The sequence below is a fragment of the Trichosurus vulpecula genome, chromosome 1 (assembly GCF_011100635.1).
Source record: "Trichosurus vulpecula isolate mTriVul1 chromosome 1, mTriVul1.pri, whole genome shotgun sequence".
Lineage (NCBI taxonomy): Eukaryota > Metazoa > Chordata > Mammalia > Diprotodontia > Phalangeridae > Trichosurus > Trichosurus vulpecula.
This window is the reverse complement of record NC_050573.1, coordinates 230680956-230705814: the sequence shown is the minus strand read 5'-3', so window position 1 is coordinate 230705814 and position 24859 is coordinate 230680956. Positions and strand designations below refer to the sequence as shown.

The following is a 24859-nucleotide window of genomic DNA, read 5'->3' as shown; positions in this document are numbered from 1 at the left end:
CTCTGAAACTAGACAGACTGGCCAAGTCTAACCCTTTTCCCATGTGACAGACCTTCAGGTACTGTACTTGAAAACTGTTATCATGTGCCCTCAGTGGTCTCTTCTTTAGGCTATACAACCCTAGTTTGTTCAGCCAGTCCTAATAATTCATGCCTTCCAGACCTCTAACCAACCTGGTTAATCTCCTATAAGTATACTTTAGTGCCTGGCACATAATAACACTTAAAAAATACTTGTTGAATGATTGATTTGGCAGCGCCCTTACTAAAATACAGTGCCTGTACCTGATCACAGTATTCCTTTGTTTTGCAGTGAATGGTCTGTATATGATGTTTTGAATTCCACAGATACAGTAACTATAGCAAAACTTAAATGGTTTTTGTGGTGGAGTGACTTGTTCATGGACAAAAAAGGCATTGAAATCCTTAGGCAAAATTGTACTTTTATACACTCTCTCCACACAGGCATTGAAGGAAGTATATTAAAATCAAAACCCTTCTCATTGGTGTGAAGGTCAGTTTGATTTAGTGAGAAGTCTAAGTCAGAAAATTCTATAGCTGTTAAGAGCTAACTAGAGCACAGGGAGTGGAGAGTCAAGCTTTATAGCTTAGAGATTCTTGTAGGCACTTTTAAAAATAGATCAGAATTGTTTATAATTAGCACATTTTCTTTTTTAGGAGCAAATTTTGCATAAACATTGGTTTTAAGGAAGCTTGAGAACAGTTTTTTGACCTTTGCTCCTGCGCCTACTCTTAGCCTATCTAAATCTATACTTTTTAAAAATATGACTCATTTTCTTTGAAAACCCTTTGAAAAGCTAGGGTAACAGTAAGTCCAGTTGTCTAATGACCTAGTTAGTAGAGCAAAATTGAATGACATTTAAGTGTCTTACCATAAGTAGAGAATCACAAGGCTAGGAAAAAAAACTTGGGCATACAATTCACTGCATTACCATTTGTTTTAGAAATAACAATAAATGCAGCACTTTGGGTGGATGGGGGGAGAGGAGTGTTGGGGAGAGAAGGATGGTGGAATGGGCTGATAATCCACTATAACTTTATAGAAAATACTATTTCATTTGGATTCTGTTTTAAAGTAATGGCTATATAGAAACACTCACATGTTCTGAGAGAACTGTCAGAGATTTCATCTAGAGAGGTCATATGAGGCGAGGAGAGGGGGCATTTTGCAGATAAGCACTAGAGATATAAGCAGACAGTATGTCTTAGAAGATCAATTAAAGGAAGAGGAATCCAGGGCTGGACAGCTGGTAACCAGGAATGAGGATCAAGGGTTCCTATAACATTTACCAAGTTTAGGCAACAAGAACCGTATACTGAGCCTTCTAAGGCCAGGGGCCTTATATATGGTGCAGTGGATAGAATGCTACTTTGAGTCAGGAAGACCCAAATTCAAATCCTGTTTCATGCACTTACCAGTTTTGTGACCCTAGACAATTCACTTAACCTGTTCAGTTTCCTCATTTAGAAAATGACAATAATAATAACACTTTCCTTAGGGCTGTCGTGAAGAGCCAATGAGATGACATATTCAAAGCTGTTAAAATGCTATGTAAATCTGAATTCTTATATAGGGATAAGGACTAGATTTTAAAGGGCAGGCTAGAAGTGATGCTAAGAGGAGAGAGAGATAGGCAAGCATACATGGATGACAGTTATATTGGACCCTGCTATTTGGAAACAAATGGAAATGCAGCTGCTGGAGCCATCCCTGGCAAAGACTATAATCCCTAAGGGAAAAATAAGAAAAAGCCATTAGGTACAGAAATCAATTGTAATTAAGATTAATTTTGACCCCTCTTTCAGAGAGCAAATGTTACTTAGATCACCATGATTCCAATTTGCTTTAAATGTGTCATCAATATTTAGCAGAGAGAGAATTGGTTGGAGGTGAAATATCACCAATTACTATCCCATTTGTGCTATAGTAATAATAATAACATTACTACAAGTTAAGATTGTAAGACCATTATAGGTGTTTAATATTAAGGTATGAGTGTATTGGGTTTTTTTTTTCATTTGATGGTACTTAAAGAGTTTTTTTAAACACTGTATTTAAGGAATTCAAATTGCAAGCTCAAGAACTTGAATTCTGGACTTTCTTTTTCCCCCTAGTATCATTATTAATAGTAATAATAATAAATATTGTCACATTATAATATTTTAGAAGTAAACAGTGAAGAACTTATTACTTCATCCCTTTTAATTTCTCATACAACTTCTCCAAAGATGTCATACCATTCAGTAAAGGTCTTTCTGACAGAAAAGGAGCTTAGTCTTCCTCACTCTCTGCCACTGGAATTTCTCTGAGTGACAGAGCACACACATTGTATTACTTGGTGGGGGTGGGGGTGGTGAATGTGTGTATATACATACCCAGTTACATTCACCACCCCCACATATGTATGTATGTATGTATGTATGTATATATGTGTGTTTATGTATGCATGTGTGTGTATATATATCCATATATATTATACATATATATCCATATCTATATCTATATGTATATATATCTATATCTATCTCTATATATGTGTGTGTGTGTGTGTGTGTGTGTGTGTGTGTGTGTATATATACACTCCACTCACCATAGAGGTGATAACTCCAACCATACATTACCTACCTCATTTGTAACACACTGCACACATGGTAAGCATAGCACAGTTAGGCTATGTGGGTCTATACCTTGCCATCAGTATAAATATTTCTTTTTGGCTTCGCATTTAATCTCCAAAATGACTTTTAAAACAATTAAATGATTCTTCCAATAAGTGGGTAGGTTTGTATCAGAATAAGTTCCTTAGTGCTTACCATATGCATATAGAATGGAATGGTATATATCAGTCCAGGACCGTTAGAAAAATTGTAATGTCTTTTTGAATTATATTAATAATGGCCATGTTTAGCACTGATCTCGTGGTTTAATTTTAAAAGTGCTTTACGAGCATTAAGTTAAGAAACTGATTTGATATTTTTAATTTAGCATCGAACTGTAAAAAACAGAAATAAATCCACCAAAAATCATAATCTATATAGCATTTTGATCTTACAAATGGCAGACTTAATTCAAGGTGAGTTAGGGTTCAGGAAAATGGAAGGATGAGCCTCTGCAGATTTCCGCTGAGGAACTCCATGTATTTATTGTAATGGTTTGCTTATATAAAGCTTGCTTTAACCCAGCGTATTTGAGGACCTACAGATTCTCAGCCTCTGGGTCACTGCCATTTAAGCAGCATTTCATAGTAGGAGCTGTAGTTTCAGGAACTGGTTTTTAGTGAGGAATAGGGTTGGGCAGCTAGATGGGCAACCAGGCCTGGAGTCAGGAGGACTTGAGCTCAAATCCAGCCTCAGATACTTACTAGCTGTGTGATCCCAAGCAAGTCACTTAACCCTGTTTGCCTCAGTCTTCTCACCTTTAAAATGAGCTCAAGAAGGAATTGGCAAACTACTCCTGTGTCTTTGCCAAGAAAACCCCAAGTGAGGTCATGAAGAGTCAGACACAACTAATCAACAAAACAACAAGAAGAGTTGGCAAAGGAAAAAATTAAATGCTTCTTAATGAAAACAAAATTAATTATTTAATGGATAATTTTATGGATAATAGACAAGAAGAGCTCAGGACACAAGATGAACCAACAGGAAGAAGCGATAGGCGAACGGAGTGATGGAGGCAGTCAGCTGCTGAGAGATTAACCATGGGAGACTGATTGTCGGAGGGTTTGAATTGAAATACTCCTCTGAGCAAAGCAATGAAAGTGGCAGTACCAGGGACCTATAACTCTGGGGTACTGGAAGCCACACAAGGGAAATAACTGATCAGTGGCCTCAACCAACCCAGCAAAGCCACTTCTCCCTTTAAAGTTTGCAAGTTTGTGGCCCCTTTCTATTACTCTCAGTATAGATTTCAGTTATCTTCAACTCTATTAGCCCCCAAAAATGGTAAGTCCGATGTGTACTTTACTTAAAGAACACAAATATAGGATAGAGATAAAGAGTTCTTAACCTTTTTGTGTGTCAGACTCCTTTGACAATCTGGTAAAGCCTATGAACACCTTCTCCAAAATGTTTTTAAATAATTGAAGTTTTGAAAATTAGTGAAAATAAATATACATTTTTCCCATCAGAGATCCCAGACCCTCTGTAATCTATCCATAGAACTTAACTTGAGAATCCTTATTCTAGGGAGGCAAAAGGTTTGATCAAAAGAAACTGATCTGGAGTGTTTGAGCCAATTTATAACATAAACTAGACAAAGTATGAAAGCATCATTAAATGTGTAAACCTGGCATATGAATTTGAGGTTCAGTCCTTTCAATGCTGAACTGGTAAGGACAGCAAGATATATAAATGGATTAAAATACAAGCATTATAACTTTCACTTTCCACAGCCTTGGCTGTGACCTATTTTCTCCTTGCCTTGTCTTTGAAGAGCAAACCATACCCCTCCCCTCTCCCAAAAGGTAGTGAATTGCTTGGAAAGAGAAAACCATACTCCTAAAGGGGAGTGGACTGCTAAGTCCTACCCATAAGCAAAAGAGCAAAGCAATTTTTACATGCACACTCAGTATACTTGCCGACTTAGCAGATGATTAACAGCTCAGCTTTTTTGGCTGCCCATCTCCACCTCTTGCCTGTGAAAGGAAAGAATACAGAGAATGGATAACAAGGTCAAAGGAAGAATTATTTTGTAATTGTAATTACTTTTGTAATTGTAATTCTATTTCTATAAATAGGTTTGTAGGGAGAATGGAAGGAACTGGTAAAGATGAACAGAGCCTTTCCCCCAATTCTTCCAGTTGTCTTCAATGTAGAACTTTATTTCTGCATGATCTTCTTGGTCCATAAATTTTCCTTAAACTATCAGGACCATGCCTACCAAAATAACAATGCCAAACAATTATTAAGCACCTACTATTTGCTGAGCACTGTGATAGGCTCTGGGGGGGGGTAATAGTTTAGGTAAAATAGTCCCTGATCTTAAAGTAAGGTATTGAAAAATTCATATTTGATTTTAGATTTAGAGCTGGAAAGGACCTTAGTCCAACTCCCCCATTTCAAAGATGAAGACTGAGTTCCAACAGAGTTTTAAGTGACTTGTCCATGGTCACACATGTAGTTAGTAGCAGAATGGCGATTCAAACTCAAGTCCTTTGACTCTTAATCTTCCTACTATACTATATTGATTCTATTATTTTTATTAAAAAGCATTGAAGAAATTAATAAGCAAAGAAATTTAAGTGAGAAAAGTCATGTTTTAAATGGCTTTGAGGGTTTTGGTGGGAGCCTATATCCTCTTTTAAAATAATGAGATTTGGTAAATAGAAGGCTGTGATATCATATGTAACATTAGAGGGAGTAAGTCTAGATATAGGGAAGCCAGAAAATATAAAATCCCATTCTTCAGCCATTTCATTCTCTTTCCTCTCCATTATTCCTAAGCCTGTTACAGGAGTGAGCCCTTCCCAGCATTAGATCTCTCCTCCCAGTTGCTGGTGTCCCAGACCTTGGACTAGGGGCATTTACAAAATGTTTTCCATTACAAATTCAAAAAAGTATGTGCATTTTAAAAATTCTTCCTATACTTAGCCCATAGTACTACCTGTGTATACCCTTGACCTTGAAAATACCAGGGAAAATCACTTACATTTTATTTCACAGATAGTACTTCGCATCAAAAGACCTGCTACCTTAGTTTATATCAACATTAAGCTCATTCCTGCCACAACCAATTCTACCAATGTCAAGAAATTAAATTTGGGACAGACTCATCCTTCCTGCCAAAAACAGTCAGTCAAGCCTTGATTATCCAGGGAAAATCTTGCTTTCACCTCCAGGAAAATTCTTCTAAGCCAAAACATCATTGCCTCTCATGCTCACAGGAAAATGTGAATCAAACAGAATGCCAGCTAGAGAAGACCTCTCTCTTTAGGTCCAATGGAGGAATGAAAATTCATACCTTATTTTTTATGGACAGTAGTTTTTTAGTTCCCTTTAGCCAGGAGAACAAAGTTATCACCTTTACCTTTTCCAGCTAGGGAGGGAACCAGATTCTAACAGAAGATTTTGAAGATAATTAACTTTGAAAAGGTCAATTAAAATAATAATAATATATAATCTAATAATATATAATTATATATGTATGTATATAACCCCCATCACACTTCATTAAAAACATCTGCACAGTAAATGCACTCAAAAGAATTCAAAATTTTCTCAAGTTCCTTTTCTTGCCAATGAGGACAAACAATGACTCTATGTATTAAAATACTTAATCAAAATGGGGAGAAAGAAATAGATGAGCCCTAGGTAAAGATGAGATGGTTACCTTCATTCACTTATTGGTGTAAAAACATTCATTAAGTGCTCACTGGGCATAAGAGGTATGATAGGTAAGACACATACCCGCCTGCAGGGATCTTATACTACAGAGAAGAGAGATGAGATCTAGGCACAAATAAATAATGAAAAGCAATATTTGCTGAGTGATATTTGACTTTGGAAAAGAGAGATGTAACACGGCACAGCATTTAAGAAGGACCTTAAAAGATGACTAAGCTTGCATTAGGCAAAGTTTAGGCAGAAAGAATGGCATTCTGTTTGCAGATAATAAATTAGAACTGGAAGGTTAGATTGTCAACATAGAGCTTTTGGTGTTTTTTAAATTAATACATAGACAGCCATTATTCAGAAAGTAAGGCATTGCAATCCAGAAGCAACTGAAATGATTTTATTATATACTGTGAATTTTAGTAGTGATTTATTCAGCCAGTCGCAAAGTATTTATTAACCAACAACCATATTCAAAGCACTGGAGATATAAAGACAAAAGCTAGATATTCCCTGACCTAATGGAACTTATACCCTATTGTATCACATTGTTTGCTTTCTCAATAAGTGAGGGAAGGGCCAAAGGAAGGGAAAAAATTTGAAACTCAGAATTAAAAACAAATGTTAAAATAAATAAATGAAACAATTTTTTTAAAAAATTACTTATACCCTACTGTTTCCAAACATTGTCATACATGAGTAAGAACTTATTTATTCATTCATTTTGCTAATCCTATAAGTGAATTTTTCTTATGGCACCATGGTGGGCAAATAGCAACATAAATGCATTCCCTGCCTTCCAAGATTTTACAATGTAGTGGAATGTGTTTTAATTAATAAGAAAACAGATAGTAAAGTCTTTTTTAATGATTCAGTCTGTCCAAGAAGTAAAGTCATGCATGTGTTTTGAGAAAAATAATTATTAAATAGCCAGTTATTGAGGAGATCCAAGTATTTTCCCCTTCCTATATCCTCATTTTCTGTTAGGTCAGGCTTTCTCCTAGATCTCGTTCAGACCCATCCAACTGAGGAAACCCATTATGTTCTACTGGGGGTGGGGCATAAATTCACTCTAGATTTCCCAAGGCTGGAAGTGGTTTGAAAACCAGAGTGATCAAAGTCACATACCCAGGGGTGGGAAACCTTCAGCCTGGAGGCCTCATGTGGCCCTCTAGGTCCTCAAGCGCAGCCCTCTGTTATTTGGATTCAGTGAAAGGGCCACACTTGCAAAGGGCTGCACTTGAGGACCTAGAGGGGCACATGTGGCCTCAAGGCTGCAGGTTCCCCACCTCTGTGCCAGCCCCTCATTAGAATAGGACCACCTCTCATTATAATATTCATTCTCATTAATTGTTCACCAATCAGAGTTGATTGCCACCCTCAGAAACACTCACTCTTCCATGAGCAGATAAGTGTTAATGGGTTCCATGAGGGCTCTTTGGCATTGAAGAGTGCCACTGACACCTTTTATTAATTATCCACTAGCATAATTAATAAAAATGATTAATTACCCAGAAACTATATCTCTGGAACTTATTATTCATCACAGTGGTATGGGTTTATATGTCTTAAATAGAGTGAAGGACAATTAAGAACAAAGACATTACAGCAAAGGTGGGTTTTTTTAACCTGATTTTAGAGTAAGAGATGATGGGGAAACTCCTATTTCAAAGTCCCTGTTTATGGGAAATGAGAGTTCAGTCTTGACAGAGATTGAAGTCTCTAAGGAGGCTGTTATGGAACAACTTGAGAAACTCTGAGTGCAGTAAATCACCAGGAATGAATGGCATTCATCCTGAGGTTCTGAGAGAAATAAAGTATGAAAGAATGGAGATTCTGACAAGGGTTTGCAATATATCCCTAAGACAGCAGCTGCTTCGAAAAGATTGGAAAGTCACTAATGTGGTACCTGCCTTTTAAAAAGCTGCCTAGGGAAAGTGTAGGAAGTACAGGTTGGTAAACCTTCCCTCCTTCTCTGAGAAGCTGGCTATAAAGGTCTGATACTCAGTGGAATTACAATTCAGTTCTTTGTAACAACTTTTATTCAGTAAGCTCAAAAGACTTCCTGAATGAAACAGAATTGCTGCAAATTCCATTCTGTGAAAGGAATGTGTATGTATATGTGTATATAGACATGTATCATCTTTGTTAAACACAAAAAAATGTCACTGGGAAGAAAACATTTTAAAAAAAGAGAGATGCCAATCCCTTTTACCCATAAGAATTATGAAATCAGCATGAAAAATTGAATGAATGAAAAGAAATTATTAAGCACTCACTGTTTGCCAAGCATAGTGTTAAACCCTGGGCATATAAAGGAAAGACATCTCTGCCCTCAAGGAGTTTATATTCTAATAGAGTGAGACAAAACAGATAGGAGAGTAGTGACCTGGGAGGAACACTTTGGTCAGGAAAATTACCAAGATCAGAATACTGAGCAGCCTCAAGGTAGCTACTGAGGATGTTGAGAAGACAGTCTGGGAGAAGGGAGAGAAATAAAGCATTGGTGGGACCTAAAATAGTTAAAGGGTGGGACAGTCACCAGTTAGGACACAAGGCAAAAGTTCTAGTGATGAATGGGTTAGAACCTTCACTACATGCTTTCTGGTCCATGAGACAAGAAGGTTAGAGAGTATCTTTTAGGAATGATGCAATCCTAGAGAGGCCTCTTAAAAGAGATTGCTATGTGGTGAAATCCTGACTCTCTACACACACATACACACACACACACACACACACACACACACACACACACGCACGCACACACATGCTGTTGCCTGCTTCAATTAAGACATAAGAGTAAATAAAGGTGAAGATGGCAGCTAGAAAGCAGGGACTTCTGTGAGCTCTCCCCCAGGTCCCTCCCAACACCTGCAAAAATGGCTCTGAACAAATTCTAGAGCTGCAGAACCCACAAAATAACAGATGGAAGCAGGGCTCCAGTCCAGGAAAGCCTGGATGGTCACTGGGAAGGGTCTCTCACACAGAGCTGGGAGTGTAGCAGAGCAGAGGCCAGCATGGACCACGCCAGGACCAACCAGACCGGGAGCCGGACAGAACAGGTGGTAGGGCCTTGAATCATTGAGCTGTGGCAGTTAACATACTTCTCAACCCACAAACACCAAAGACAACAGAAAAGGTTAGTGGGTAGAACTGCTAGAATAGAGTGAAAGGAGTGTGCAGTTGGCCTCTGCCCAGGGGGCATGGAAGTGGTCCAGCTCTGGGGCTGCTTCCAGCTGCAGTTGCTTCTGGCCCCAGGCCCACCCAGTGGGAGGAATTAAGCAGCAGATCAGAGTGGGAGTGCAGAGCCTGCTTGGATCTGAGTTGCAGTCCAAGTTGGCGGTTCTTGGGGGAGGAGGAGTGCTGGTGTGGCAGAGCTTGCTGTGTAGAAGTATCTCTGAAAACAGCAGCACAAGGCCCCTAAAGCTTGGGACGAATTACTATCTACTCTACAAGCAGTCAGACCCCAACAGAAAGCACAAGGGTCAAGTAGTTGGCTGGGAACATGGCCAGGCAGCAAAAATGGATTCAGATTCAGACTCAGACTTTGGAATCATTTTTTGGTGACAAAGAAGATCAAAACATACAGCCAGAAGAAGTCAACAAAGTCCAAGAGCCTACATCAAAAGCCTCCAAGAAAAATATGAATTCGTCTCGGGCCATGGAAGAGCTCAAAAAGGAGTTGGAAAAGCAAGTAAGATAAGTAGAGGAAAAATTGGGAAGAGAAATGAGAGTGATGCAAGGAAACCATGAAAAACAAGTTAATGACTTGCTGAAGGACACCCAAAAAAAATACTAAAGAAAATAACACCTTAACAAATAGACTAACTCAAATGGCAAAAGAGCTCCAAAAAGCCAATGAGGAGAAGAATGCCTTGAAAGGCAGAATTACCCAAATGGAAAAGGAGGTCCAAAAGACCATTGAAGAAAATACTACCTTAAAAATTATGTTGGAGCAAGTGGAAGTTAGTGACTTTATGAGAATTCAAGATATTATAATACAGAACCAAAGGAATGAAAAAATGGAAGACAATGTGAAATATCTCATTGGAAAAACCAATGAACTAGAAAATAGATCCAGGAGAGAGAAATTAAAAATTATTGGACTACCTGAAAGTCATGATCAAAAAAAGAGCCTAGATATCATCTTTCAGGAAATTATCAAGGAGAACTGCCTTGATATTCCAGAACCAGAGGGTAAAATAGAAATCGAAAGAATCCACTAATCACCTCCTGAAGAAAATCCCAAAAACAAAACTCTTAGAAATATTGTTGCTAAATTCCAGAGCTCCCAGATCGAGGAGAAAATACTGCAAGCAGCCAGAAAGAAACAATTTGAGTATTGTGGAAAAACAATCAGGATAATACAAGATCTAGCAGCTTCAACATTAAGGGATGAAAGGGCTTGGAATATGAATTCTGGAGGTCAATGGAGCTAGGATTAAAACCAAGAGTCACCTACCCAGCAAAACTGAGTATCATGCTCCAAGGCAAAATATGGATTTTCAATAAAATAGAGGACTTTCAAGCTTTCTCAGTGAAAAGACCAGAGCTGAATAGAAAACTTGACTTTCAAACACAAGAATCAAGAGAAGCATGAAAAGGTTAATAAGAAAGAGAAATCACAAGGGACTTACTAAAGTTGAACTGTTTTGTTTACATTCCTACATGGAAAGATGATGTGTGTAATTCATGAGACCTCAGTATTAAGGTAGCTGAAGGGAATATACATACATACATACATATATATGTGTGTGCATATATATTATATATATATATATGTGTGTGTGTGTGTGTGTGCATATATATATATAGACAGAGGGCACAGGGTGAGTTGAATATTAAGGGATGATATCTAAAAAAATAAAATCAAATTAAGGGATGAGAGAGGAATATATTGAGAGAGGGAGAAAGGGAGAGATAGAATGGGGTAAATTACCTCTCATAAAAGTGGCAAGAAAGAGCAGTTCCTTGGAAGCGAAGAAGGGCCAGGTGAGGGGGAATGAGTGAATCTTGCTCTCATCAGATTTGACTTGAGGAGGGAATACCATACATGCTCCATTGGGTATCTTACCCCACAGGAAAGGAGGAAGGGGATAAAAAAGGGGGACAGTAGAAGGAAGGGCAGATGGGGGAAGAAGTAATCAAAAGCAAACACTTTTGAAAAGGGACAGGGTTAAGGGAGAAAATTGAATAAAGGGGGACAGGATAGGAGGGAGGGAAATATAGTTAGTCTTTCACAACATGACTATTTATGGGAGTGTTTTGCATAATGATACATGTGTGGCCTGTGTTGAATTGCTTGCCTTCCTAGGGAGAGTGGGTGGGGAGGGAGGAGGGGAGAGAATTTGGAACTCAAAGTTTTAAAAGCAGATGCTCAAAAAAAGGTTGTTTTTGCATGCAACTGGGAAATAAGATATACAGGCAATGGGGCATAGAAATCTATCTTGCCCTACAAGAAAGTAAGGGGAAAAGGGATGGGAGGAGGGGAAGGGGTGATAGAAGGGAGGGCTGACTGGGGAATGGGGTAATCAGAATATATGCCATCTTGGAGTGGGGGGGAGGGTAGAAATTCAGAGAAATCTTGTGGAAATTAATGCTGAAAACTAAAAAATATCAAATAAATTTTTTTGAAAAAAAGTAAATAAAGGCTTTTAGATGTAAATCATAGGTCTTTGCTAGGCAATATCCAATGAGCACGACAGTTATAGGAAGCCAAGAAGAGTAGGAACTGCTGCACTTTTTTTTTACTACTTACCCTATTATTTTGGGTAACTGTGGTTCTTTGCAGTCATTCAGACACATATATAGTCTCTTCTCTCATTTAAAGGTTGCAGCCCTGGGAAGAACACTTAGAAAATAAATAGTTTGACCCATGGTTATGCTTCAGACTCACTGGTTACCTAACATATTGTTGCTTGATTATGGTTTAGTGGAGACCATTAATACATGAAACTCTTTGCATTTAGAAGGTGTAAGGTCCTTGAGATTAAGAATTGTTTCATTTTTTGCATCTGTATACCTAGTGCTGAGGACAGTGCCAGTATATAATAGGTGTTTAATAAATGCTGATTGGTTGATTGTTGCAAATCTTGTATTGAAAACCAAGGAACTTTGCCATAAACACTTCTTTTGGTGGTCAAGGTTAATTTAAACTCATTCACCCAGTGGAACAGAAGCAAAAAGGAAAAATTCATGTATGTGGACTATGGACTTGAGCCTATAAAGACCTCAATTTACCTTGTTTGTACTTTCCCTTTTGCTAGTTTTGACCAGAATCAAAGCCTATTAAGGGACCTTAAAGATCATTTAACACAACTCCCTCCTTTTAGAAATTAGGAAATTGAGCTAGGAGAAAATGAATTTATCTGAACTGACACTTTTTTAGTGTTGCTGAAGATGTAGTCTTTAAAAATATAAAGCTCTTGGGGGGGAGGGGTAAAGCCAAGATAGCAGGAAAAAAAAGGCAGTTACTCACCTGAGTTCTCCACAAAACCCCTCCAAACACCTTTAAGTAATGCCATAAAACAATTCCTGGAGCAGCAGAACCCACGAAATGATGGGGTGAAATAATTTTTCAGCCAAAGACAACTTAGAAGGTTAGCAGAAAAGGTCTGTCGCACTTGGGTGAAAGTGGTGAGAGAGACCCAGCACCAGCAAACCAGGATCAGGCCTTGGAAGCCAATGAATTGGCAGCAGTAGCAGCTACTTCCAGAGTTCTCAGCCCACAGATGTTAAGGGAGTAGAACAATTGGTCAGAAGGAGATTACAGAGGTCTCTTTGCTAGCACTGAGGCAGCACTCTGTTGCTTTGCCCATACTTGGATCTGGGTCAAAGTCCTGGGTGGCATTCTCAAGGCAAGGAAGAGCACTAGCACACTAGACCCTGTGGCAGCAGTGGAGGGGGAACCCCCTCACAGGTCCAGGGAAGAAAAGAGTGCTTGTGGTCACTCGCAGACCAGATCATAGGCCAGGAGAGTAGTAAACACACCTCTCCTTAGATCATAACTCCTTGGAAGAACTAAAAACTCATAGGTCCCTAGGATTATCTCTGAAAACAGCTGCACAAAACCCCTGAAGCTTGAGACAATGCAGAAGCAGAGCCCTACTTTAACAAAGTGTTAAAAGTCAAGTAATTGGCTGGGAGAATGAGCAAAAAATGGAAAAAACTCAAACTATAGAAACTTTCTTTGGTGACAAGGAAGATCAAAACATACATTCAGAAGAAGATAACAAAGTCAAAGCTCCTACATCCAAAACTTCCAATAAATAATATGAATTGGTCTCAGGCCACAGAAGAGCTCAAAAATGATTTCGAAAATCAAGTAAGAAAGGTAGAGGAAAAATGGAAAGAGAAATGATAGTGATGCAAGAAAATCATGAAAAATGAATCAACATCTTGGTAAAGGTGACACAAAAAAAATACTGAAGAAAATAACCCCTTAAAAAACAGACTAAGCCAAATAGTAAAAGAGGTACAAAAAGCCAATGAGGAGAAGAATCCTTTAAAAAGCAGAATTGGCCAAATGGAAAAAGAGGCACAAAAATTCACCGAAGAAAAAAACTCTTTGAAAAATAGAATTGGCCAGATGGAAAAAGAGATACAAATGCTCACCGAAGAAAATAATTAAATATCAAATTATTAAATTAATATTAATTATTAAAAATAATTAAAAATTAGAATTTATGAAATAGATGCTAATGGCTTACTTTATGAGAAATCAAGAATTAATAAAACAAAACCAAAAGAATGAAAAATAGAAAACAATGTAAAATGTCTCATTGGAAATACAACTGACCTGAAAAATAGATCCAGGAGAGATAATTTTAAAATCATTGGATTACCTGGAAGTCATGATAAAAAAAAAAAGAGCCAAGACATCATTTTTCAAGAAATTATCAAGGAAAACTGCTCTGATTTTCTAGAACCAGAAGGTAAAAAAGAAATTGAAAGAATCCACTGTTCACCTCCTGAAAGAGAACCCAAACAGAAAATTCCCAGTAATACTCTAGCCAAATTCCAGAGTTTCCAGGTCAAGGAGAAAATATTGCAAGCAATCAGAAAGAAACAATTCAAGTATCATGGCACCACAGTCAGAATGCCACAAGATTTAGTAGCTTCTGTATTAAAGGATCAGAGGACTTAGGTAGAATATGATATTCCAGAGAGCAAAGGAGCTAGTATTACAACCAAGAATCCCCTACCCAGCAAAACTGAGTATAATCAATCTTCAGGGGAAAAATGGATATTTAATTAAATAGAGGACTTTCAAGCATTCTTGATGAAAAGACCAGAGCTGAATAGAAAATTTGATATTCAGATGCAAGATTCAAGAGAAGCATAAAAAGGCAAATAGAAAAGGGAAACTTTAAGGTGCTTAATAAGGCTAAACTGTTTACATTCCTACATGGGAAGATGATACTTGTAACTTTTAAGAACTTTCTCATTATTAGGGCAGTTAGAAGGAGTATATGTCGACAGAGGTCACAGTTATGAGTTGAATATGAAGGGATGATACCTAAAAATGTAAAATTAAGAGGTGAGAGAGGAATGCACTCGGAGAAAGGGAAAGGTAGAATGGGGCAAATTATCTCATAAAAGAGGCAAGAAAAAGCTTTTACAGTGGAGGGGAATACTTACTCTCATAAGAATTGGCTCAAAGAGGGAATAACATACACACTGAACTGAGTAAAGAAATCTATCTTACCCTACAGGAAAATAAGGAGGGAGGGGAATAAGAGAAGGGGGTAGGTGATATAAGGGAGGGAAGATTGGGGGAGGTGGAAGTCAGAAGCAAAACACTTTTGAGAAGGGACAGGGTAAAAGAAGAGACAAAATAGAATAAACAGGGGGAAATATGATGGAGGGAAATACAGTTAGCAGTCATAACTGTGAAAAAATTAGAAGCACATTTCTCTGATAAAGACCTCATTTCTCAAACATATAGAGAACTGAGTCAAATTTATAAAAATAAGAGCCATTGCCCAGTTGATAGATGATCAAAAGATATGAAGTTTTCAGATGAAGTAATCAAAGCTATCTATAGCCATGTGAAAAAATGCTCTAACCTCACTATTGATGGAAGAAATGTAAATTAAAACAATTCTGAGGTACTACCTTATACCTGTTAGATTGGCTAATAGGACAGAAAAAGAAAATGACAAATGTTGGAGAGGATGTGGACAAAATGAGACATTAATTCACTGTTTGTAGAGTTGTGAACTGATTCAACTATTCTGTGGAGCAATTTGGAACTGTGCCCAAAGGGCTATAAAACCATGCATGCCCTTTGACCTAGCAATACTACTACTAGGTCTGTATCCCAAAAGAGATAAAAAACAAAAAAGGAAAAGGACCTATATAAACAAAAATATTTATAGCAGCTCTTTGCTGGAGGCAAAGAGTTGGAAATTGAGGGGATGCCCATCAATTGTGGAATGGCTGAACAAATTGTGTTATGTGATTACAATGGAATACTATTGTGCTATAAGAAATGATGAGCAAGATGCTCTCAGAAAAACCTGGAAAGACTTACATGAGCTGATGCAAAGTCAAATGTACTGGGTATAAAGTAACAGCAATATTGTGTGATGATCAGCTGTGAATGACCCAGCTCTTCTCAGCAGTATGGTGATCCAAGACAGCTCTGAAGGACTTATGATGAAAAATGCTATCTGTCCCCAGGGCAAGAACTAATGGTATCTGAATACAAACTGAAGTATATTTTTTAAAGTTTATTTTTCTTAAGGTATCTTTTTTTGGTTCATGTTTTCTTTCTTTGGTCCATGGAAAGAGGAGCAGGTAGGTGGCTCAATGGTTAGAGTATTGGGTCTGACATCAGGAAGACTCATCTTCCTGAGTTCAAATATGCTCTCAGATACTTACTAGCTGTATTACCCTAGGCAAGTCACTTAACCCTATTTGCCTCAATTTCCTCATCTATAAAATAAACTGGAGAAGGCAATGACAAGCCACTCTACTGTCTTTACCAGAAAAACCCCAAATGGTGTCATGAAGAGTAGGACATGAATGAAAACAACTGAACAACAACAACATCCCATTCCAAAGAGAAGAAGTCTAATCTCTCTTCTATGTGATAGCCCAGCAGATACTTGTCCCTGAGTCTTCTTTTTCATATGCCAAAAATCCCTAATTCCTTCAGCAGATCTTCCTATGGCAAGGATCTGAAATTTCTTATTCTTTTGCCCACCTCTGGATCTTTTCCAAATTCTTAACCTATGTCACCCAGAACTGAACATAATACTCTGATGTGGTCTGACCAAGGCAGTACAGCAAGACCTTCTTATTCCTATGTCTTTTGTAATTGCAGCACCAGATCTTATTAGTTATTTTTGTTCTGTTTTGTTTTTCTCTTTTCTTTTCTTTTGCTACCTTGTCAAATGCTGACTCATTGAATGTGTAGTCCACTAGACCTCTCTTTAAGGTAGCATGCTGTCTAACCATGCCACTTCCATCCTGTACTTATGAAGTTTATTTTTTGAATCCACACGTAAAACTTTACATTTACTTCTGTTATGCTTCATCTTATTAGATTTAGCCCAATTCTCTAACCTGTCGAGAACTTTTTGAATACTGATTCTGTCATTCAATATATTAGCTATCCTTCCCAGCTTTGGGTCATCTACAAATTTGATGGGTATGTGATCTATAACCAATTATACTTTGTTTTTAAAGTGATAATGCAAGAACAGAATCAAGGTGCTCTGAAACATTTGTAAAGGAGATATCAACTGTGGCATTAAAGTTCACATAGTATATACAACTCAGATAAGATTCCTGAAAGAATTTACGAGTATATCATTTATAACCACCAATCATTGCTATAGTCTGTTAAAGACATGGCTCAAATATCTCAGGTATATATCTAGGTGTGTTTGAGAGATATTCCTAAAATGCCATACCCAAAAAACAGTCTCTTGTGAGTCATTGTGTTCTATGTCTGCTGAGGTGGAGATTTCTTTTCCTCAATACTACTTCCCCATTCACTCAGCCCCATCCACCTTTTCCTACTGCCATTTTGTCCCTGCCATTCCCTTCCATTGTGCCCTCTGAAACCTTCATTCTGTTGTTAATAAATTTTTCTCATCATAGATTGTTCTCACACTATTTCCATTTATATATACCTGGCTCTCTCTGGAAGACACCATGTCCACAGTTGCCCATCTCTAGTACTAGTTGCATCTTCTCACTACCTCTTGCTACACTGGGATGGAAGGAGAAGACAAACACCATGTTCCTCATTGCTACTTCTGGTACTTCTCTCTGTCCCTGACACTGAGCAACTTCTCCTTCAACATTCAATCTATCACTCTATCTGTTTTTTATCACTGTCCAGATCTTTGTTGCAGTCACGTAATGGCCTTCAAATCATTCCCCCTCCTTCCATCAGGAGTTCAGTTCCTGTCTCATAATCTTCTCCTCTACCTTCCCTCCTCTCGTACTCAAGGATTTCAGCAAACATACTGATTTCCACTCAAACAAAATGGCATCCAAGTTTATCAATGTCTTCAGCTTCCCTGGCCTAGATTCTTAATCTACTTTAGTCACCTGCCAGGATGGTTGTGCCCTGGATCTCATCATTACTCACTCCTGAACTTAGAACTTCTCTCTATAATCACAGCTTCTTAGTTCTCCAGCTTTTTATCTGCTTCAGCCCTCCTAACTTATTCTTTATCCTCAAAACAACCTTAAATCTCCTCTACTCCTCCCTGTTCTGCTCCCATCACCCCTGCTCTTCATTTACTTCCCTCTCTTGACCTTATTCTTAACTAGTTCAACTAAGCTCTGTCCTCTACCTTTTTATCCCTTGCTTCCTTGTGCTATTGTCCTGTGATTGCTTGCACTTTTCCAAAGCCCAAATCTGAATTACCCCTTATATCTCCATTCTCCACTTCTAATTGAATGCCATTGCACAAAATCACAAAATTATACTGATTTATGCTGTTTAATCTCTACTGTTCTTCATTTCTTCATGGTAACTTTTTCCTGATATACTATTCCCCAACAGAGAACCTTACCTCTTACATTGCTGAGAAAAATCAAGACCCTCCATCATGAACCTCCTCTTGTCCTCTATTCCATACCTCAAAACCTATTCAACATCATCTCCTATTCTCCCTTCCTTTGTTCTGGTCTCTGATGATGAGGTGGCCTTTCTACTTATGCTTTTGTTCCCAGCTCTTCTCTGAAGGCATTGCCTTGTTCTATCACTTTCATGACTCACATCTTTATTCTGTCCTCACTTACTGACACCTTTCTTACTTCCTAGAAATAAATCTGTCTCTCTTATCCTAAACATCTTTCATTTACTCCTGCTATATTCTTAAACCATCAGTCTTTCATTTTCTAGGAGATGCCTCTACTTGGCTATCTCATCAATATCTCAAACTCAGCATGTCCAAAAATAAGCCAACAAGCATTTATTAAGTGCTTACTGTGTGCCCTATATGGTGCTAAGCAATGGAAATACAAATACAAGCAGAAAGAAAGACAGTCCCTGCCCTCAAAAAGCTTATATTCTAAAAGGGGAAGACTTACATAAAAGAAAGAAATCAAAGGGGTGAAGAGAGGAGGTCGATGTGACATAGTGGAGAAAGGCCAGAGTGAAGGAGTTAGACATGGCTGGCCTGGACTCCTTCCTTGAATGGAGATTTTGGGAGGAGCCATCCACTCAGAAGGGAAGGCCAAAGAGAAGGAGAGTACTTCTAGTTTATGTGACAAATTCTAGAGCTGGAGTAAACTTCTGGATTAAGAGACTTTTTGGGCATGGTAAAATGCGGAATGCATGCTGAAGAACAAGTCATTTTATTTCACCCTAAATATTTCCTTTCTCCAATCTTTCTTATTTTTATTGGGGATACCAGTGTCCCTCCAGCCTCCTACATTCACAAAACTAGAGCTAAATTTCAATCTTCCCTCTTCCTTACCCTAACTTTCCATACCCAACCAATTACCAAATATTATCAGTTCTACCTTCATAGCATTTCTGTCTTCTGTCCTCTACTCTCCATCCACACTGCTACCTTCCAAGTTCAAGCCCTATCACCTCTTGCCTGAACTATTTCACTAGCCTCCTAGTTGATCTTTATTACCCTAGTCCTCATATTTCCAACCCATCCTCCACACAAATATCATCATGACAATCTTAAGACACAGGTCTAACTCACCTGCTCAAAATGTTTAATTATCTCCTTATTGTGCCTAGAATAGAATGTAAACTTTTCAGCTTGGCATTTAAAGCCCTCCATAGTCTTATCTAGCCTACCTTTCCAGGTGTTAGAGAGCTTTAAATGCCAGGCTCTTCCCCTTCATTGCCCTATTTTCTAGCCAAAATGAGATCTTAACTGTTCTCTGGACTTATCATTAAACCTCCTGTCTCTGTGACTTCACTCAAGAAATATGTCTCTTCTCTAGAATCTAATACCTTCACCCTCCCATCTTTTCCTCTTAACTTGTTTCATGAGTCAGTTTAGGTATCTCCTCTTTCGTGAAACCTTCTCTGATGCCTCATCCCTCCTATTTGTAAGTACAGAACACTCTTCCCTCCAAGTAACTTACTTATGCATGTACATATTTTGCGCGCACACACACGCACACACACACACACACACACACACAAAACCTTTTCTCAGAAACTAAGCCCCAGGAGGTTAGGAATTGTTTTTAACTTTGTATTCAAAGTGTCTATCATGGTATCTTGCCTTAAAAGTACAGTGCTGTAAAAAGCAGTTGACTTGTCCAAAAATCTGAAATTTTTAAGTTTATAAATGATCAAAGACTAAATAATGAGATTTTGCTATAAAAATAAATATTCTTAAATCCTTGTTCCTAGTTTTAGAAGTTTAAAAAGAGCATAGCTCTTAACGTCTATTTCTCTATAAAATAGCATGGATACAAATGATATATATATATATATGTATGTATATATATATAATGTATTCATATGCTTTAACTCTTAGCACACATAATAGGATTTTTTTCTTCTGTTCTTGTTTCAGATGATCATTCTCGAGTAAGGCTGCAGACACTAGAAGGAGATACAAACTCGGACTACATTAATGGAAATTATATTGATGTACGTATGACTAAAGTAATGAGCAAAGATAACTGTTCTATTTGATGCATACTTGATAGGTCAGGTAGTAAACTCAAGTATAAAACTGCTAGAAACACACTGGTCAAAGTTCAAACTAGGGATGTAGGTGTGTTATGCCGTCTGTATCTATTTTGCTTACATCTCTCTGCTAAGCAAATTAAACGTTGTCTCTCCAATAGACCCTGGGAAGTAAAAGGAAAGTGTGGGTGACAAGTGGCAAAATGAAACACTGTGGTTGGAATTCGTGGTCTTTCAAATCTTCATATCTTAAATCTCATAGCTCATAAACAGGCTGTTCCATGCAATAATTAACCATATGGCTTAGCCAAGAGACCTACCAGAAAGAAAGCGAAGGACTAAGAGACCTGCTTTCAGTAGGTATAAAGACCAAGGAGGATTTTACTGTGATCCACAGAGTTTGCTAAGTTTGTGCTTCTGCAAGTCCCCTATAGCACCTAGGTATATCCAACAGACAAGTTGGTCTTTATCCCAAAGAAGAAAGTGAATAGACTATAAATAATCACCAACAAACATTTGTTAAGTACCAGTTATGTGCCAGGCACTGTACCAGGTGCTGGTAAAATAGAAACAACAATGAAAGAGCCCCTGTGCATATGTAGAAAAACAACAAATGTAAAGTAAAAAATATACAAAATAAATGCAAGATAATTTTGTGGAGGAGGCATTAGGGAAATCAAGAAAAGGCCTCACACAGGAAGGAGCATTTGAGGGTTCTAAGAGGCTGAAACAGGAGGGAGCACATATCAGAATGAAGAGAATTTGGCCTCACAAAGGCATGGATATAGGAGAGAAATTTTGCGAGTGAGGAGCAGCAAGAAGGCCCATTTGGCCTTCGACTTATAGAGTTTGTTGAGGTTCTCCAATAAGTCTGAGACAGTAGACTGGAGTCAGGTCAAGAAGGGCTTTCAATACCTACCAGAGGGGTTGAGTTTGGATGCTATAAATAATAAGGAACTACCAGAGTCTATGAAATAACATGACACGGTCTGATCTGTGCTTTAGGAATGTCACTTTGTGTTCATTTTTACTCTCTGGGATATCAGTGATGACATAGTGTTTCATGGGAGAAAGGAGAAAGTACTTCAAGGAGAAAATCAAGAAAAAAGAGATATGAAAGAGGCAAAATGGAAGCCACACCTCTATCAGTTTAGAAGTAAAAAATTTTGATAAAAATTAGAAAGGAGAAGGACATTTGGAGATTTAAAATGGATGGGAGATGCCATTTATGGGATGAGGAGCTGAACCATGTCTAGAAGAAATAGCCTCTAGTGCCAGAGAATAATGGATCAACATGTGCTGTTAATTGAGAGATCATCCAATAGGGTCAAAGGAAGAAATCTGTGACTCTCTACTTAATGGGGCTAAGAAAGCTATTTTTTGACCTGATAGAAACAACAGAGGCATCTGCTGTCTTCCCCCGGAATGCACCAGAGGCTCTTGAGTACTGTCAGACATAATGACCACCACCTGTGTCAGGTGTTCCAATGTGGGGACAAATTATATGAACAAAAGGAACTTTAAAAGCATTACTAAGGATTCTGGTGTCCTGAGTACCACATTTAGGGAGCACATCCAGAAGACAGTGACCCTGATAATGAGAAGAGTGAAGATTATGTAATAGGAAAATCAGTTGAAGGAATTGAGATCTAGGGTTTAAAAGACTTAAAGGGTTCATAAGAACTATCTTCGAGAATTTGAAGAGCTATCACATTAAAGAGGGATGAGATTTGATATGTTTGGCAGAAGGATGAACAGCAGGTGAAGTTGCAGAGAATCAGGTGTAGACTTGATGTAAAGAAAAACTTTCTAGTCATTAGAGCCACGCAGAAGTTGGAAGGGTAGGTTCTCCTTCGTTGGAGGTCTTCAAAGACTGAACAAATCATTTGTTGGAGATGTTGTAAAAGGAATTGTTAGTCAGATTTGGATTTTGCTAGATTCCCTTTCACATCATTTCCACCTCTTAGATTCTATGACATTAATAATTTTTGGCTGAATTGAAGTGAATTGACATTGCCTTATAAATCTGAATACTTTTCAACAAAAATATAATCATTCCTTTCTCCAAATCAGCCTGTTTCTTGAAGAATTTGTCAGTAGTGCTATATGTTGCCCTCCTTGATGTGGACCAAGAATATGTTATTTTCATTTTCTGTCAACAACTTGGCATTATTCCACATTTTAAAAAATCTGTTTGCATATTAATGTGACAAAACTCTGTAATTCCTAATACAGTGATTTGCAATCTCTTGTCATCATGGCACTTTAAAGTTGCCTTCAAAGTAGTGTGCAGCTGTTAACTAGGACTTGTAATGCAAGCAAGACGTTTCATTAAATATGTACACTGTTTAATTATTGAAGACTGCTTCCTTGTTCATTCTGCAGCATGTTAACTTAATGTTTTACATTAGAATAAATTCTTTAACAGACAGTATGTTTTCTGCTGAAAGAATGAATGAAATCAAAAGTCCACTGGAATTCAAGGGGCAGTCAGAATTACCTTTAAGACCAGGATTTGCAGAAAACAAACTTTAACATCCTCACCATTCATGAAAAATAGGCAGTATCTATCTTGGTCTAAAGGCAGAAATGTGTGGCTTTGAGTTAGAAAACCTGAATTCTGGCCCTTCCACTTATTTCCATTTTGCTTTAGGCCAATAACTTGGTTCTCCAACGTAGGCTCTGGAAACCTTAGTTTCCTCCTTAGTAAAAAGAGGATAGAAGTGGTTGTAAAGAAAATTCTTTGTAAACCCAAAAGCAATATGAGCTATTATTATGTGCATTATACATTATGTATTATATTGTTGCTATGTGTGGCTGTCATCACTTATAATTTCCTCAAGATTTTCACATAAAGGCTTTATCCTTAAAATTGTCACCTTCGAATAAGGGATTTTATTTCCTTTGTCTCCCTGTCAGTTACTTTATACTAAGGATTCTTATTCAGGTGTATGGGTTACACTCTGTAGCTACTCAGGTCCTCTGCTACCTCTGAAATTCTGTGATTTTGTAGATCAAGATTATTAGTTAAGTATTACCTGTAAATGACTCAAAGAAGTTTTAAATATTTATCTTAGAAGCTTGCACAGAACAGTGCTTCTTGTACATGTTCCTGGAATTTCAGGGATGATTATTTGGAAAGCAGGTCATGCCCCAAACATCAGCTAAAACCCAAACTCAGACATACCGTGATAACTGAGAACTCAGATGACAAAACAAGTTTGGCTTCTGAGATTAGGAAATATTTACTGTACTTGACAAGGATTATCCATCCTTAAAGCACATTTCATTCATTTTAATAAATAGGTAATTAACATCTATTCTAAAAAGATGGTCCCTGGCCTTAGAGCCCTTCTTCCTCTTAAGATGAGACACATATGCAATTAACTAGAATTCGAAGAGATTGTAATAAATGCCATGTGAATGATACAGACTAAGTACTTTGAGTTTTAGAGAGATGCTGAGTGTGATAGGAGAAAGCATTATGGATGGATGGATGAGATTTCAAGGAAATGGAGGGAAGGTATTCAGGATAGAAAGAATGATAAGGGAAAAGACACAGAGACAGTAAAACACAAGTTATATTGAGAGAACCTAGATTAGCTAGAGTAAGGTTCCTATAGAAAAGTAATGGGATGTAAGACTAAAAAAGATTAGTTGGGGCTACTTTATGGAGGACCTGGAATGTCGATTGTTAAGAAATTGGGACTTCATTTAGTGAACAATAAGGTTTTTTAAATAAGAGATGAGTTTCTAGGTTCTGTGTGAGGATTTTACCTAGTTCCATTTGGTAGTATACATAGTACATCATCTATCTGTACGAAAGAAAACTTGGTGTTTTTTTTTAAAGGTAAAAAGCCACAGACAAGCTTACAAGTAGTTTTGATAATCTTAATATTCTATAAGAAGTTATCCAATATGTTTCATTATAGTTGAGCATTTCAACGTGATATATACAGAAAACCCATTAGGCAAACTTCTGGCAAGATGGCCAATTAAGTGTCCACGACTTTTGTCAACTCCAAACAGTAAAAAATTAACTAAAGTAAAAGAACAACAAAAAGGGAGGAAAGAGGAGGAATCCTCATAGGAAAAAAACTGATGAGAAAACTAAGAGTAGGACTAAAAAATGAATAAAAAATAAACACAAAAGGATTTATGCAATGAATAAATTAAAAGGTTAAAAGAATGAGGGAAATCTGACAATATAGCCCCTTAAGTGGGGTCATCTATCTGATTTACACTGACACTGACAGGCTGGGCCCTCAAAAGGGTGAAGTCACTAAGTGGCACAATGGATAGAGAGCTGAGCCTGGAGTCAAGATATGAGTTCAAATTTAGCCTCAGACACTTAGTAGCTGTATGAGCCTGGACA

The 24859-nt window shown here is 37.7% G+C and overlaps 1 protein-coding gene across 4 annotated transcripts in view; it reads left to right on the top strand.

Annotated features, from left to right (window-relative positions):
- The window catches only part of PTPRM (protein tyrosine phosphatase receptor type M), a 1028886-nt gene that overhangs the window by 853855 nt on the left and 150172 nt on the right, over positions 1-24859 (top strand). For all 4 annotated transcript variants that reach the window (XM_036752813.1, XM_036752827.1, XM_036752817.1 and 1 more), the window contains one exon: positions 20369-20445. In XM_036752813.1, the coding sequence (XP_036608708.1) occupies positions 20369-20445 (77 nt within the window). The remainder of the gene's footprint in view (positions 1-20368; positions 20446-24859) is intronic.